At 44.2% G+C, this 16,283-nt stretch overlaps 1 protein-coding gene and 1 pseudogene across 2 annotated transcripts; one reads left to right on the forward strand and one right to left on the reverse strand.

The window, feature by feature from the left end:
• The first annotated feature begins 396 nt into the window (after positions 1-396).
• Positions 397-7,321, forward strand: LOC123941659 (HLA class II histocompatibility antigen, DO alpha chain). 2 transcript variants are annotated; one of them, XM_046005072.1, is made up of 5 exons: positions 397-508; positions 1,707-1,955; positions 2,397-2,678; positions 2,767-2,902; positions 7,262-7,321. In XM_046005072.1, the coding sequence occupies exons 1-5, from the start codon at positions 415-417 to the stop codon at positions 7,278-7,280; spliced, it is 780 nt and encodes a 259-aa protein (XP_045861028.1). In that variant the 5' UTR covers positions 397-414; the 3' UTR covers positions 7,281-7,321. The 2 variants fall into 2 exon arrangements, with proteins under 2 accessions (XP_045861028.1, XP_045861030.1); XM_046005074.1 differs by lacking the exon at positions 7,262-7,321 and adding an exon at positions 3,139-5,062.
• A 1,625-nt stretch (positions 7,322-8,946) lies between these two features.
• Positions 8,947-16,026, reverse strand: LOC123942208 (annotated as a pseudogene).
• Positions 16,027-16,283: the final 257 nt, after the last annotated feature.

Genomic DNA, 16,283 nt, shown 5'->3' on the forward strand with positions numbered 1-16,283 from the left:
TTTGTCTCAAATATGTCTGCAGAAACTTATAGGGAGACTGGGATTCTCTACACTCCAGACCAAGATAGAGATTTTGTTTGAGCTCAGTTGTGTGGTTCTCTGATGACCTTTTCTCTCCCTTCAGGGGGCCTCTTCTTGGAGTTTGTAGTAATGGCTGATTTAAGCCCCTGCCACCTCCCAGACAGAAACCCTCTTGACTCTTCTGTGGGCCAGGCTTCCCTGGTGCAATGAGGGTCCAGCTCATTCTTTCACCTTCCACCTAGGCTCCTTACTTCTTTACCCAGCAACAGCTGCATGAACTCAGAGAATGTCTGTGATTGGCTGAATATAGCAGGGGTCTTCCCCATCCTAGAATCTGTTTCCTTCCTCTTTCTGTTTACCTCCTCCACTGGCCCCACACCGAGAATTACTTAAATGACCAGGGCAATGGTTCTCAGTGGGGGACTAGTCCTGGGACTCTACACCTTGATGAGCCTCCTGAGCCCCCAGGAAATTGGGGCCATCAAGGGTGAGTGCTGGGAGGGATTGGGTGAGGAGAGGAGATTTACGGTTACGTGAGAGACGGTATAGAACATAAATTGTTCTTCTCTGGTTTATGGTCAACTTCCTTTACCAAGAGAACCCCAATCTCTCTCGCGTCTATCATGTCCATTGCAAACCTAAAATATACAGGTCAGCCCAGTCCAGCCACGCCAGCTGCAGGTTCAAACTTTTCTAGGTTCAGGTGCCTCCCCGGTTCCTTCCTTCCTTTTGAGACCCAGACCTCCATTCTACTGCTGCCCAGCACAGTGATTTCTCTGACACTTCCTGGCTTGGAGTGTGTCCATTCAAATCCAGTTTTATTGCAGTATTTATCACCATGTGGATAGTTAACTGTTTATCTGCCTTTTCCTGCTCTAGACATGAGCTCCTTATGTGACGGACCTACAGCCGGTTCATCTGTATTTCTCTGGGGCCTAGCATTGTGCTGGGCACATAGTAGTCCCTTAATGGCAGTTGAACATACAATTTCATAGAATTCTAAAGGTCCCTTACCAGTTAAAATGTAACCCAAATTTCCAACAAAAACTGAGCCTCAGTTATGGAAAGAGACATGTTTGATCATAATCTGAGGTGAAAGAGTTGGGGCATAAACCTGACTTGAACTTTAGGCTCCTTTTCCAGCTCTCTGTCATACCTCAGGCTGCCTTTTCCTATCTGGTTGGTCTCTGTCACAGATCTTAATTCTTACTTCTGTCAGCCATCACCTCTTCTCCCCTCACGCCTACCCACACTGTGTGTCTGTGCCCCAAGCTCCATTATGCTCCCATCCTTAATCGTCTTCCCTCATCCCCTGCCCCCCCACTGCTCATCTCACACACAGGACCTCATAGCACAACTAGAGCTTACGGCCATGGCTAACATTTAACTTTGGGGATCCCAAGCATGATTCCAGGTGGCCTCTCTTCTTCCCGACCTGGTATGCCACACCGCACTCATGTCTCTGTTCCTGTCATTGTGTTGGGCCGGGGCCTGTTTCCCTCTGTCCTCTCCCTTCGACCGCCCAGCAACCTTTCCACTCTCCAAGAAACAGCTCAACAAGTCAATTCTGTCCCCACAGAGAACCCAGCCTGGGGCATAGGCTCAGAGATTCAACATATCGCATGCTCTCAATGAGACTGATACGTTTTCTTTTCTGTCTCTGACCCTGAACTCACTGGATTCAGCTGATCACATGGGCTCCTATGGACCAGCTTTCTACCAGTCTTATGGTGCCTCAGGACAGTTTGCTTATGAATTTGATGGGGAACAGCTGTTCTCTGTGGAGCTGAAGAAGAAGGAGGCCGTGTGGCGTTTGCCTGAGTTTGGCAACTTGGCCCACTTTGACCCACAGAACGGGCTGGCCAGCATCGCGGTGATCAAAGCCCATCTGGATGTCTTGGTGGAACGCTCCAACCGCACCAGAGCCACCAACGGTATCTGCCTTTCCTTTCCTCGCGCCCTCCCCTCCCAGGGGAGGTCCAGAGAAGCTTCTTCCCACCTCACAGGCCCCCATCTACTCTGACACACCCCTCTCTCAGCCTCTGTGACTGTTGTATTCAGCCCCTTTCTTTTCCAAGAGGCTCTAGAACTTCCCAGACCCTTTCAGCACCCTCTTCCTCCTCTTCCCTCTTGAGGACTGACACTTCCACCTGGACACCCCCTTAGGGACCTGTCAGACATAGGAGTCCCTGGTGTCCCCATGACCCTCCTCAGCCTCTTCTCCCTCTGCTCCCCACCCCCACCCCGGCTGTTCTGTTCCAGAGCATCCCCTGCCTGCAAATGCCTAAATAAGAGGAAACGTCCCTCAATCCCAGTCCTAATTAGGCACAGCTGCAGGGATGAACCTTTGGGATTCAGGGCCTCATTCCTCCTAGTGCCTCCGAGGGTGACGGTACTCCCCAGGTTCCGAGTGGAGCTGGGGCAGCCCAACGTCCTCATCTGCATGGTGGACAACATCTTCCCTCCCGTGATCAATATCACCTGGCTGCGCAACGGTCAAATCGTCAGCGAGGGGGTGGCCCAGACCAGCTTCTATTCCCAGCCCGACCATCTGTTCCGCAAGTTCTGCTACCTGACCTTCGTGCCCTCTGCAGACGACATGTATGACTGCAAGGTGGAGCACTGGGGCCTGGATGAACCACTTCTGAAACACTGGGGTAGGAGCCCCTCCCCAGCTCGCTCTCCACAGACCCATGTTTCCTTTACTCTGGAATCCTTTCACCAACCCTTCGTTTCTCCCCCAAGAGCCCCAGGTGCCTATCCCAGTGCCAGACACCACCGAGACTCTGATCTGCGCCCTCGGCCTGGCTCTCGGCCTGCTGGGCTTCCTTGTGGGCACCTTCCTCATCATCAGAGGCACATGCTTGTCCAGAGCCCACAGGTACAGAGGCCCCGAGCTTCTGGGGGCAGGAGAGTGGGTGGCTCTGAACAGGATGGGGTGGAAGATCATTCCTTGGGGAGCACTGGGGTCAGGGAAGGGTAACATAGACAAGTAGCAGAGAGAATAGAAGAGCAGAGGTGATGAGGGGGTGAGGTTTTGGGAAGTGGGCGATCAGAGATAGGATCCCAGCACTGTGAGCTCGAACAACCTTGTTCATATGCTTTTTACCACTTTAGGTAATGAACCTTCTGAGAACGAAAGATTGTGGGAGATGCTCTATGGATTCCTTGCAAGTTTCTGACAGCCCTTGCATACTCAGTGCTTCTGCCTACTAAGTATATCCCTACGGCACTGACTTTGGATGGGATCAAACCCTGTGCCATGGGTCTCCTCTCTTAGACCTGGTACTCATCACACGATTTGTGGGGCAGCAACTAGCTCCCCTTCCCATCCCCAGCGCATGTGCGCACACACACACACACACACTCTTTTTTTGCTCTACCCAAAGCTCTGGCTAGCAGCAGTAAATTTTTTATTGGTGTTTGTACTGTATCCTTCCTGCCAGGTCTTGGCCAATTCTCCCAGGGTGTGAGGAGTGCTAGGAACCTAGAAGGGGGAGTTTCAGGTGATGACCATCAAACAGTATTATTTTATACTGGGGACTGGCAGCCATCCTCAGGCCTGTTCAGCTATGTCTTGTTCCACTTGAATAATTCATTGTGTGTTAGTTGTGAACGGGCCATTTCACAAAGACTTCACGAAATTTACCTTCTGAATTTAGATTTACCCCCAAAGGAGTTTTCAGGAGAGGAAAGGTTCACAAGAATTGTACTCTTGTCTATGTTAACACCATAATGAAGAGGCCATAGGTAGACGGCCATGATCTACGATGTCATCTCCTTTTTCTGCAGCCCCTAGAGTCCCAGGCATGATGAAGAGAGGTCCAAGGCTTGGATACGATGGTTACTTCCTTAACCTGGGGTCAATCATAGCAGTAGAAGACTTGGTCACATGTTTAGAGAGAGTTCAGGTGGATATCTCTTAGCAGTTTTCAAAAATGAAATGTACGTGAGAATCACAGGAGCCTTTTGAAAAGTGTAGGCTTCACCCAGATCTACCGAATTAGAATCTTGGGGGTTGGGGAGAGCGGTAGCAGTCTGCAATTTTTAACAAGCTCTAGATGATGCTGATGCAGCCACTCTGGACTTAGACTGTGGTCTGATAACTGGGACCCACTGACCTACCCTGATGCTATTGGAAGAGGGGGAATCCCTAAGGTCAGATTGGTCCAGGAAAGCTTTTTGAAGAACCAGTCTTTTCAGGAATAGAGGTTGAGGAAGATACAAGTAAGCAGGGACAAGATGGGGTTTGGCATTGTGAGCATTTGGTCCTACAGAAGAAAGCAAGCAAGAGATCATGAAGACACTGGATTTCCCAAAAGAGAATAAGTTCAAAGAATGGCCAGAAGAAGACCCTGATGGAAGTGGGGGAGTATCATCCTACTCAAGGCTTTTGTTTGACAGTAACAAAACCCTCTTAAAACGATCACAGCTATAAGGAGAGGATATTTACAATAAAGACACAGGAGTGGTGTCCTGAACCCAGGGATGTGTTTTAGCCAAGCTTTGCAGGGAACAGAATTCAGAACTGAAAAGCCAGCAGAATCTAGAGCAGCTTTCCTTGCTCTCTGTCTGGGCTACATGGCCTGTGTTGTCCCTCTGCATGTTAGCTGCATTAGCCATATTATTCTGGCTCTGAGGACTATCCTTTTCAGCAACATATCCACCTGCAGCTGTTAAGTTTGTACATCATCTCAGCTCTACCCACCCATCGACACTATCTCCCAGTCACAATTTTAAATTCTTGGAAAAACAAATGAATGCCCAAACTTGGGGCAGGTGTCCATCTCAGTCCGATATACCATGACCAGAGGCACAAGATCCATAGTACAAACTCCTCTGAGGAGAGGGGTTAGATCATGCTCAGAGAAAGAAGAATGGGTTGGTTCTCAGAAGATACCTAAAGATATGTTTGTCCTCAACATGCCCCGATCTCTGCTGATCTTTTGCTTAAAAGTTAACTTGATCATCCTTGGAAAAAATGTTTCTCTGATCTCTGTCCTGTGTTTACTAAGGTCATTAAAAGTGTTTCCTTTGGTCAGAAGTGCGTTTTCTTCACTATGATTATATTACACAGAAGTCACTGAAACTTCTAGGAACAATTCCATAATTAGGTTTATGTATTTGCCTTCAAAATCACATTTTCTTCTAGTTTCAAGTAAACAGTCGCCCATTAAAAATTTTTTTCTCCTATATTCTTTTTTTCTTTTTTAAATTTTATTTAAATTTCATTAGTTAACATACAATGCCATATTGATTTATGGAGTAGAATTCAGTGATTCATCACTTACATACGACACCAAGTTTCATCATAAGTGCCCTCCTTAATACCTATCACCCATCTAGCCCATCCCCCACATACCTCCCTCCATCAACACTCAGTATTCCCTATCATTAAGAGTCACTTATGGGGGCATCTGGGTGGCCTAGCTTGTTAAGTGTCTGCCTTATGTGGTTAATTTTAGCCATTCTGGCAGGTGTGAGGTGGTATCTCATCATGGTTTCGATTTGTATTTCCCTGATGTTCAGTGATGTTGAGTATCATCATGTGTCTGTTAGTCATCTGGATGTTTTCTTTGGAAAAGTGTCTATTCATGTCTTCTGTCCATTTCTTAACTGGATTATTTATTTTTTGGGTGCTGAGTTTGGTAAATTCTTTACAGATTTGGGACACTACCCCTTTATCAGATGTGTCGTTTGCAAATATCTTCTCCCATTCTGTCAGTTTTGTCGATTGTTTCCTTTGCTGTGCAGAAGCTTTTTATCTTGATGAAGTCCCATTTGTTCATTTTTGCTTTTGTTTCCCTAGCCTCCTGTGACTTGTCTAATAAGTTGCTGTGGCTGAGGTCAAAGAAGTTGTTGCTGCCTGTGTTCTCCTCTAGAATTTTGATGGTTTCCTGTCTCACGTGTAGGCCTTTCATCCATTTTGAGTCTATTTTTGTGTGTGGTGTAAGAAAGTGGCCCAGTTTCATTCTTCCACATGTGGCTGTCCACTTTTTCCAACACCATTTGAAGAGACTGTATTTTTTCCATTGGATTTTCTTTCCTGCTTTGTTGAAAATTAGTTGACCATAGAGTTGAAGGTCCGTTTCTGGGGTCTCTATTCTGTTCCATTGATCTATGTGTCTGTTTTTTGCCAGTACCATACTGTCTTAATGATTACAGCTTTTTAAAAAAGATTTTATTTATTTGACAGAGAGAGACATAGTGAGAAAGAGAACACAAGCAGGAGGAGTGGGAGAGGGAGAAGCAGGCCTCCTGCTGAGCAGGACAGGGAGCCCAATGCGAGGGGCGCCGGGTGGCTCAATCTCAGGGCCCTGTGATCATGACCTGAGCCCAAGGCAGACACTTAATGACTGAGTCAGCTAGGCATCCTGATAGCTTTGTAATACAGCTTGAAGTCTGGAATCGTGATGCCTCCAGTTTTGTTTCTCTTGTTCAGGAATGCTTTGCCTATTAGGGGTCATTTGTGGTTCCTTACAAATTTTAGGACTATTTGTTCTAGTTCTGTGAAGAATGCTATATTCTTTTTTTTTAAAGATTTTATTTATTTGATACATATAGAGAGATCACAAGTAGATAGAGAGGCAGGCAGGGGGGGGGGGGGAAGCAGGCTCCCTGCTGAGCACAGAGCCCCATGTGGGGCTCGATCCCAGGACCCCGAGATCATGACCTGAGCCGAAGGCAGAGGCCTAACCCACTGAGCCACCCAGGCGCCCCAAGAATGCTATATTCTTGATCTGATCTCTTTCTGTGTCTTTTAGAATAGATTTTCAATAGGTACCTCCTCTTCTGTATTTTCAAACTTTCCCTCTTTGCAGGGTTCCCTCTACAAATGATGAGCATATCATATCTCTCATATATCGAGAACATCAAATCTCCTCTTTGTCCTATAACCCAGCATCCCCACCCCAGCAAGTTCCTCCCAGTCATTCTCTCTGAAAGAGTATTCTGCATGGGCGGTCTCCAAATTCCTTTTGCTGATCCTTTCTTTCTCTCTCTTTTTCTCCCCACACAATACCCTGTTCATGCTGTGTATCATAGAGTACACATACATTGCATCTTCTAACCCCAAGTAATCCCATTTGGTAGATACCAATATCATTCCATTTTTAAATAAGAGGAAACTGAGGCTTGAACAAATTCAGTTACTTGTTCAAAGCAGCATGACTGTGAGTGCCAGAGCAGGGAATAGAATTCAAGTCTGACTCCAAAGGCCATGCCCTTTGTGTTTTAACAGGTTTAATGCAGATCAATGAATGACCCACTGCAGGAACCAGGAGGAAGCAGAGCAGATATGGACATCCAGAATTTTCAGAAAACTAAGAGCTGAATGCAACTATTCATTTTGACTTCCTAATATTAAGAACGTCCATGTAGTGTTCCAAAGAAAGCTTGAGAAAATACTCAAAGGTCTAATTTATGTTTAATGAAACATGTCCATTGTAGTCAAGTGACTTGCGACTCCTTTGACTCATTTATGCATCAATCTGTCCAATCAGATACTCAGTGAGCACCTCTTGTAAATGCTTTTGGCGGGGGTTTGGGGCAGGAGTGAAAAGGCCAGACATAGCTCTACCTCCAAAAGGTTATCCTTAGTGAGGTAAACATACAATATTTAGCATATTTAGGGGTGTCTGGGTAGCTCAGTGGGTTAAGCCTCTGCCTTCGGTTCAGGTCATGATCCCGTGGTCCTGGGATCGAGCCCCACATTGGGCTCTCTGCTCAGCAGGGAGCCTGCAGCCCCCCCCACCCGCCCCACGGCCTGCCTTTCTGTCTGTCTCTCTGTGTCAAATAAATGGATAAAAACTTTTTAAAAAGGCATGTTTAATGAGAAATATGAGGCCTGCACTTTGTGAGAAGTCCTATTAGGAAAATTAAACAGAATGAGAGATCTGATAGAGTGCCTGAAGGAGAGGGCTGGAGTCCTACTTTAGGAGGTGACAGGGAAACCATGATATTATTAATGAAGATCGACAGGCAGAGCTCTGAGGAATGAGTGATTCAGTAAGAAAGAAGCACGATTATCCCAAGAGCAGAACAGACTCCTAAGCTCACAGAAGGAGAGTTTAGTAATGCTGCTTTACCCAGAACTTTGTTCCTTCCCTTTCACAGGGCTGCAGTTTTGTTCATCTGCTTACTATTCTTTTTCTTTCTTTTTGCCTTTTGGCCCCCTTCACTCATTTCTCCCCTACTCACCTCCTCCTGACAACCTCCAATCTGTCCCCTGTATTTATGAATGTGTAGGGTTCTAAATAAATTTAGATTCCAGTATAAATGAAGTTGTATGGTATTCGTCTTTCTCTGACTTAGGTCACTTCATATAATACCCCAGAAATGCATCCGTAGTGTCGCGAATGGCAAGATTTCAATCTTTTTTTTTTTTTTTACAGCTAAGTAATATTCCATTTCATATGTACCACAGTTTCTCGCTCCATTCACCCATCAACAGACACTCAGGTAATTCCCCTATCTTTGCCATTATCAACAGTGCTCAGTGAACATGGGGGTGCACATATCTTTTTGAATGAATGCTTTCATTTTCCTCGGATGATATGGAATAATTTTTTAAAAGATATTTATTTATTTATTTGACAGACAGAGATCACAAGTAGGCAGAGAGGCAGGCAGAGAGAGAGGAGGAAGCAGGTTCCCCACTGAGCAGAGAGCCCGATGTGAGGCTTGATCCCAGGACCCCAGGATCGTGACCTGAGCCGAAAGCAGAGGCTTTAACCCACTGAGCCACCCAGGTGCCCCAATATGGAATAATTTTAATTTTTAACAAAGTCATGTCATACCCCTAGTTTATTTATTTATTTCTTGCACATTCTTCCTATTTCCAGCTGTTGAGACCATATTTCTGAGAGCCGAGGTTACCTCTAGTGGTGAAACCAGAGCCGGTGCTAAGCAGCCAGACCCCGACAGTCATGGAACATGTCCTTTGTTCTCCTCTTCTAGAAGCTGTAGAGGTCTAGTTAGTTTGATTATCTGTTGTCTTCACGAAGCTGCATGTCCAAGCATCCTGTCCTCTGAGGTTCCCACAATGGCTGTATCTCTCTGTGACAGGCCATGCAGGGGGTCATCCCTGACCAACGGTCCATTTTGGAGAACAGCATTTTCTCAGTCACAGAACGCTCTCTTTTTGGGCCACCAACTGCACAGATTTCTTCATTTTAAATGGGTTGTGGGAGGTCTTTCTAAATCCCGAAAATCTAGTGGTCTTTCACTTGGTGTCAGTATATAAGGTGGCGTTTTTTGGCGCCAGAGGGCTTTTTTTTTTCTTTAAAGATTTTACTTATTTCTTTGAGAGAGAGTGAGCAAGAGAGAGAGAGAGAGCGAGAGAGAGCGCACAGGCTGGAGGAGGGGCAGAGGAAGAGGGAGAAGCAGAACCCCCGCCGAACAGGGAGTCCCATGCAGACTGGATCCCAGGACCCCAAGATCCTGAACTGAAGGGATGGCAGCCGCTCAACCGACTGAGTCACCCAGGCGCCCCGGTGCCAGAGGTTTAAAGGGAGTTGAGGGACTCAGGTCTGGACGTGGAGTGTGTTCGTTATTGCCTGCTACAACCGCCGGGCCCTCTCCGGAACCGGCATGATGACACTAGCGTGTGGGACCCCTCGGAATCCTTGTTCCAGGTTAACATCTGGTGGCGCTACCTTTAATTTTTCTGGAACCCTCGTTTGCTGATTAATACTTCACTGTATTCCATTTTATACTGAATTCGACTGATTTCTGCCAAGTCAGCCACGGTGGGAGAAAGAAATGCGGCCCCACTCGTAAACGCGAACCGCCTACCGCCGGCTGTTTGGCGCTGTCTGCTTCTGTGCTTCATTCATCCTGACTCCTCTGGCTTGCCTCCCTGTGCCTGTGCCGGCTTTAGAGCCGCTGCTGTCCCGCTGGGTCCGCTGGAGGGTCCCTGGCCAGGGCCGCTGCCCACCTGCTCCCGTGGAGTTCGGGTCGACCAGCTGCGCGGAGGCTCCTGGCCGGTTAACCATGCACATCGTTTAAACAGGTGAATAGTTCTAGGAGATCTCCCCGAAACATCCAGTCTCCAGGGGCCTCTCCTACCATGTCCTGCCCCCTCCCCCACCAAGAGGTGGTAACTTCCAATGTTTTGAACCAATTCTGTTGGAATTAGCTCCTGTCTCAAAATAGCATGTTTGTGTTGCTCCATCTTGATTTTTCAGCTTTAGGCTTTCTCTCTTTACCTCCCACCGTGGAAGACGAGGATTTTCATCTCATATTACGCATGCCCTCTTCCCGTGGCCGTAGCCTTTAATACAGTGTTATTGTCATTGTCGCTGTGGCTCGTGGATGTTCAGTGTTTATATTATCTTGACCACGTGAGAGCCATTCAGAGCCAAACCATAGAGTGAGCCACAGAGTGAGACACGCTCTTCCTTCCCTAGACGACTTTTGTTTTCCCTGGAGTGAATAATGGTCTTGCTTTCTCATTGCTTGGCTTTGTTTGCGCTTATTACTGAAGCACAAATTTCCTCACAATACAATCAGCCCATTTTATTGCCATAAAACTCTCCCGCCACCTTCTGTCTTCTTTACTCGCTGCCCTCAGCGACACAGCTGCCATCCTGGGATCACCCCTCATGGTCCTTGTCAGGATTTACCTGTCCTCTGTGTGGCGGCTTCTGTTTCTTAAATCCAGTAATTACCCTTCTGTGGTCTAATGCCTTATTTTAAGAAGACACATTCTCCTTTAGCTTCCTAAGAAAGAGTGCATACGAGGCAAATTTTTATGCTTTTCATTTGAGAAAATGTATTTTTTTCTATTCTTATACTTGAATGAGAGCAGTTGGGCATACAATTCAAGATTCAAAATAATTTCTGTCAGAATTTCGAGGTCATTTCCCCTTTTATTTTTATTTTTTTTAAAAAATATTTTATTTATTTATTTGACAGAGAGAGAGGTCACAAGTAGGCAGAGAGAGAGGGAGAAACAGGCTCCTCACTGAGCAGAGAGCCTGATGCAGGGCTCGATCCCAGGACCCTGGGATCATGACCTGAGCCGAAGGCAGAGGCTTAAACCACTGAGCCACCCAGGCGCTCCTCATTTCCCCTTTTAGCTTCTAGTGTTTTATTGAGAAGCCAAAAGATATTTGGAGTCCTGAAATTTGTGTGTGATCTGTTGTTTTTTTCTCCTGGGGCTTTTAGAATATTTCCGTTTTTTTCTTCCTCCAGCTTTAAATTCCTATGCGTGCTCTATTTTCAGCAGGGTGAAGAAGATCCTTCTCAAATTGTCCCCCATCTACATTTTTAACCTTATTTCTAGTAGCTCTCCTGAAAACAGTCAATGCTAAGTCACACAAAACCCTCAAGATATGTTTACACTTCCCTGTCTTTACGACTATTTTCTGTGCTGGACCTGCATTTCTCTGACAACAAGTCGAAATTTTACCTGTCCTCCCCCGAGTCCAAATTAAATGTCACCTCTGAGAAGCCTTCCTAGTCCCAGGCCACATTCTGCCATATGGCCCTACAACATTCTGCCATATGTCAGAGTTAGCTATGTGTGTGTGCATGGGTGTGTGTGTGTGTGTCTTCCTTTGTTGCTTCTCTACCACAAGGCAAGGCTTTGTCTCATCTTTCCAACACCTGTCCTATTATCTGGAACGTACTAGGCATTAAAACATCTGTGGAATTCTTTTTTTTTTTTTTTTTTTTTTATTTATTTGACAGAGAGAAATCACAACTAGGCAGAGAGGCAGGCAGAGAGAGAGGAGGAAGCAGGCTCCCTGTGGAGCAGAGAGCCCGATGTGGGGCTCGATCCCAGGACCCTGGGATCATGACCTGAGGCGAAGGCAGAGGCTTTAACCCACTGAGCCACCCAGGTGCCCCCGGAATGGCCAAAATTAGCAAGACAGGAAACAACGTGTGTTGGAGAGGATGTGGAGAAAGAGGAACCCTCTTACACTGTTGGTGGGAATGCAAGTTAGTGCAGCCACTTTGGAGAACAGTGTGGAGATTCCTGAAGAAATTAAGAATAGAGCTTCCCTATGACCCTGCAATTACACTACTGGGTATTTACCCCAAAGATACAGATGTAGTGAAAAGAAGGGCCATCTGTACCCCAATGTTTATTGCAGCAATGGCTACGGTCGCCAAATTGTGGAAAGAACCAAGATGTCCTTCAACGGATGAATGGATAAGGAAGATGTGGTACATATACACAATGGAGTATTATGCCTCCATCAGAAAGGATGAATACCCAACTTTTGTAGCAACATGGACAGGACTGGAAGAGATTATGCTGAGTGAAATAAGTCAAGCAGAGAGAGCCAAGTATCATATGGTCTCACTTATTTGTGGAGCATAACAAATAACATGGAGGACATGGGGAGATGGAGAGGAGAGGGAGTTGAGGGAAACTGGAAGGGGAGATGAACCATGAGAGACTATGGACTCTGAAAAACAACCAGGTGGTGGGTAATAGGGAGGGCACGTACTGCATGGAGCACTGGGTGTGATGCCAAAACAATGAACACTGTTATGCTGTAAATAAACAAATAAAAAAAATTTTTTAAAAATGGGGTGGAGAATAAACGTGAAGGAATGGGTTTGAGAACACAGGGATAAAAATGAATGTTAACTTTTGAAACACATTAATGCTTATAATTTTTATAAAAATAACAAAAAACCCCTAAAATGTAAAACAAACAGAAACAACTAAACCACACAGAGAAGAGAATTTAATTAATATTAGAAGACAGTACTGTATGTTCTTAGTGGAATATATTCTAAGAACAGAAGGAACTACCAAAAACCTTAAATGTCATTCAGTAGTTTTATTGTTAATAGTAATATTGTATTATTATTTTGAAACTATGTTATGTATATTATGGGATAAAACTAATCAGTAATTACTGATGTAATTAGGAACCAAGATTTCTTTTTTTTTAGGAGCCAAGACTTTTAATGTACAAAAAGAAAGAAAAAAGTAGCTAAATTGAAACAATAACATTAGGGAGCCCGAGTGGCTTAGTTGGTTAAGAGTCTGCCTTCAGCTCAGGTCATGGTCCCAGTGTCCTGGGATCAAGCCCTGCATTGGTCTCTCTGCTCAGCAGGAAGTCTGCTTCTCCCTCTTCCTCTGTGCTCTCTCTCTCTCTCAAGTAAATGAAATCTTTTTTAAAAAGTTAAAAAAAAAACACTAATATTAAATTTTAATTAGAAATGAATTTTAGGGACACCTGGGTGGCTCAGTTGGTTGGGCATCTGCCTTCGGCTCAGGTCATGATTCCAGGGTCCTAGGATCAAGCCCCAAGCTGGGCACCCTGCTCAGTGGGGAGCCTGCTTCTCCATCTCCATCTGCCCCTCCTCCTGCTCATGTATGTGCGTTTTCTCTAAAAAAAAAGTCAATTTTAATTAATGATTTATAAATATATATATATCTCCAATTCCAGTGGCTGAAAGAACCTGAAAGCAATGGTACCTGGTAGCAAGGAGCTTCCTAAGGACACAGATAGTAGTTTCTAAATACCCAATAAAAGGAAATGAAACTTTTTAGAGAAGTGACTGATTTCAGGTTGGGTTAGGGAAAATACAAAGCAAACTTGTTTCCGTAAACAAGGAAGTGTTCTAAGGCTAATAGGGGCATGCCAAAAGAAAAAAGCAGCTAGCTTGAAGGGGCTCCCATTGGCCAAATTGGGCAACTTGAGCATCAAAAAGTGACTATAATCAACTTAAACATGTCGAGTGTATGTGTATATACACACACATACATATATGTATATATATATATAAACCCCATGAGTCCCTAATAATAACCAGACAGAGATAAAACAAACAAACAAGCAGCAACAACAACAAAACTTTTCTACCTCCACTGGGTGTGATATTACAATTCCTGACATGGAAAATTGATACTTAAAGAAAACAAGAATATATCGTGACTTTTCAGAAGGAAATATGGTTTCATTGATAAGAAAAATTCTCCCTTTTACATGACTGCCAGCCAGTAAATGTAGAAGAAATAATAGAATTAGAAAATCAGTGTTTTGTGACTCTAATATGATCACTGATTCAGGGGAGGCATCACGGATGTTAAAACCATCAGGAGGGCGCCTGGGTGGTTCAGCCAGTTAAGCGTCTGACTCTCGATTTCAGGTCAGGTCATGATCTCAGGGTAGAGAGATGGGAGTCTTGTGTCTGGCTCATGCTGAGTGTAGAGACTCCTTAAGATTCTCTCTTCCCCTCTCCCTCTGCTCCTCCCCCACTCTGCTTGTACTCATGCGCTCTCTCTAAAACAACAACAACAAAGCATTAGGAGAACAGTTGATCGGGAACTGATGGGTCACATCAAGGCCAAGTATCATGTCCATAGGTTCTTTGCTATCGAAAAAAGGGAGAAAATATCTCTACAGAAGAGAGAGATTTGACTGTCACCATTTAAACTCAGTGATCAAACATGGCCTCATCAATAATGGATAACAAGACAGTAATCATGTATGCCTCATACGTGAGGGATGAAAAGTAGGGTACGTGGATCATCACCTATGAAGAACTATTGCCAAAAGTCTTTCAAGTGAATATAATCAAGTCTTTAGTTCAAAGTTCTAGTTTATAGAAAATATATTGGATAGAGGAATAAGTCAAATGAAAACCATAAAAAAAAGATCATACAAATTCAGAATGTGAAATATTCTGCAAGACAACTGGCTTGGTCTCTTCAAAAAGACAATGTAAAAAAAGATGGGGGGGAAGAGGAAACACTGCAGTCAGATTTAGTGGAATTCTTGGCCACACATTCAGGGAAAAACATATATAAAGACATTTTGGAGGGAAATAGGGAAATTTGAACATAGACTGCGTAATCAATGATATTAGAAAATTATTTTCAGTTTTGTTCAGTATGATTATGATACTGTGATTACATAGCAAGACATCTTTATGCTAAGGCATTTAGAGATGAAATGCCATGAGGAATTTATTTTGAAATGGATTCAGATGCCCATACAAACACACATAATTGAAACAAATATGGCAAAATCTTGACAGACGTTGAAACTAGGTTGCTCAAGTAGTCTTTGTAATTTTTCCAACTTTTATGTATATTTAGAATTTTCCTAATAAAAAGTGTATGTATGTGTGTGTTTGTAAACTTATGCCATATTTGGAAATAGAAAATTAAATGAGAGGTAACTGGATTTCTGAGTCCAGGAGTTAATGTGTATCACCTATTGAATAATTACTCTTCTGGAATAGATATTTTATAATTTTAAATATAAATAATTTTAAAATTTTGTACTTTGATTTTAACTAAAATGAAATTAACATGGTGTAATGCCAGCAACTTTTTCATTTGTGGGTTCAAAGCACAGTCTCATTTTATCTTGGGAGTCCTACAATTGCTTCATCAAAATTTTGACCTTTAAATACCATGTTCTGTGGTCAGAAGTTACTAAAATATTGTCTACAGTCATGTCAGGAACACCAAGAATAAATGGAACTGTAAAAATATTAGAATCGTTTGCAATTTTGTACTTTTCTCCATGTTCAAGGTATTATTGTCAATCCCAATCAGAAAACAGACAAGATTAATTTTTTTAATTTTTTTGAAAGATTTTATTTATTCATTTGACAGAGAGAGAGATCACAAGTAGGCAGAGAGGCAGGCAGAGAGAGAGAGAGGGAAGCAGGCTCCCTGCGGAGCAGAGAGCCCGATGCGGGGCTCCATCCCAGGACCCTGAGATCATGACCTGAGCCGAAGGCAGCGGCTTAATCCACTGAGCCACCCAGGCGCCCAGACAAGATTAATTTTAAAAAATAGTAAAAATGGAGAAGGCACAAAGTTTCCAAAATCCCACAAAGTTCCTGTAATTTTTATGCCTTGTCTATAATTTTTATCATTCTTTTTCTGTCCTTCTTACCTGGTTGGTACAAGCCCAGATATTTCCCGGCCCACACTTTCCCTTTCATGGACCTGTCTACCTTGTCACAGCACACGTGCCCTTCACTGGCCACCTCCTGGTTCCCATAGGCCTCCTCCTTCATCACGGTTCCAGTCTGTAAGCCAAGCCTGACGGCGCGGTTAGGAGAGATGGCAGGTATAAAGAGTTGCCATTCAGCTATTCCTCAGTACAAAGAGAATAGTTTCTACTCAGCCTGGGTGTTCTTCACACAGCAAAGCTATCACCGGGAATTCCTTTGCCTAAACTTGTGGAACAAGGTGGTTTCACTTTCTCTAAGTGTCTTCACACTTCTTTAGTAGTCTTAGTAGTTCTTTAGTTAACGCTCAATTACTTGGGCTT

This window comes from Meles meles, chromosome 5 (genome assembly GCF_922984935.1).
Source record: "Meles meles chromosome 5, mMelMel3.1 paternal haplotype, whole genome shotgun sequence".
Classification (NCBI taxonomy): domain Eukaryota; kingdom Metazoa; phylum Chordata; class Mammalia; order Carnivora; family Mustelidae; genus Meles; species Meles meles.

What these genes read in the sequence shown, in the direction of transcription:
- LOC123941659 (XM_046005072.1), top strand. Translation starts at nt 415, where the DNA reads ATGACCAGGGCAATGGTTCTCAGTGGGGGACTAGTCCTGGGACTCTAC. An exon ending in CCGCACCAGAGCCACCAACG is followed by an intron (nt 1,956 to 2,396) that starts GTATCTGCCTTT and finishes CATTCCTCCTAG; the next exon opens with TGCCTCCGAGGGTGACGGTA. An exon ending in ACCACTTCTGAAACACTGGG is followed by an intron (nt 2,679 to 2,766) that starts GTAGGAGCCCCT and finishes TTCTCCCCCAAG; the next exon opens with AGCCCCAGGTGCCTATCCCA.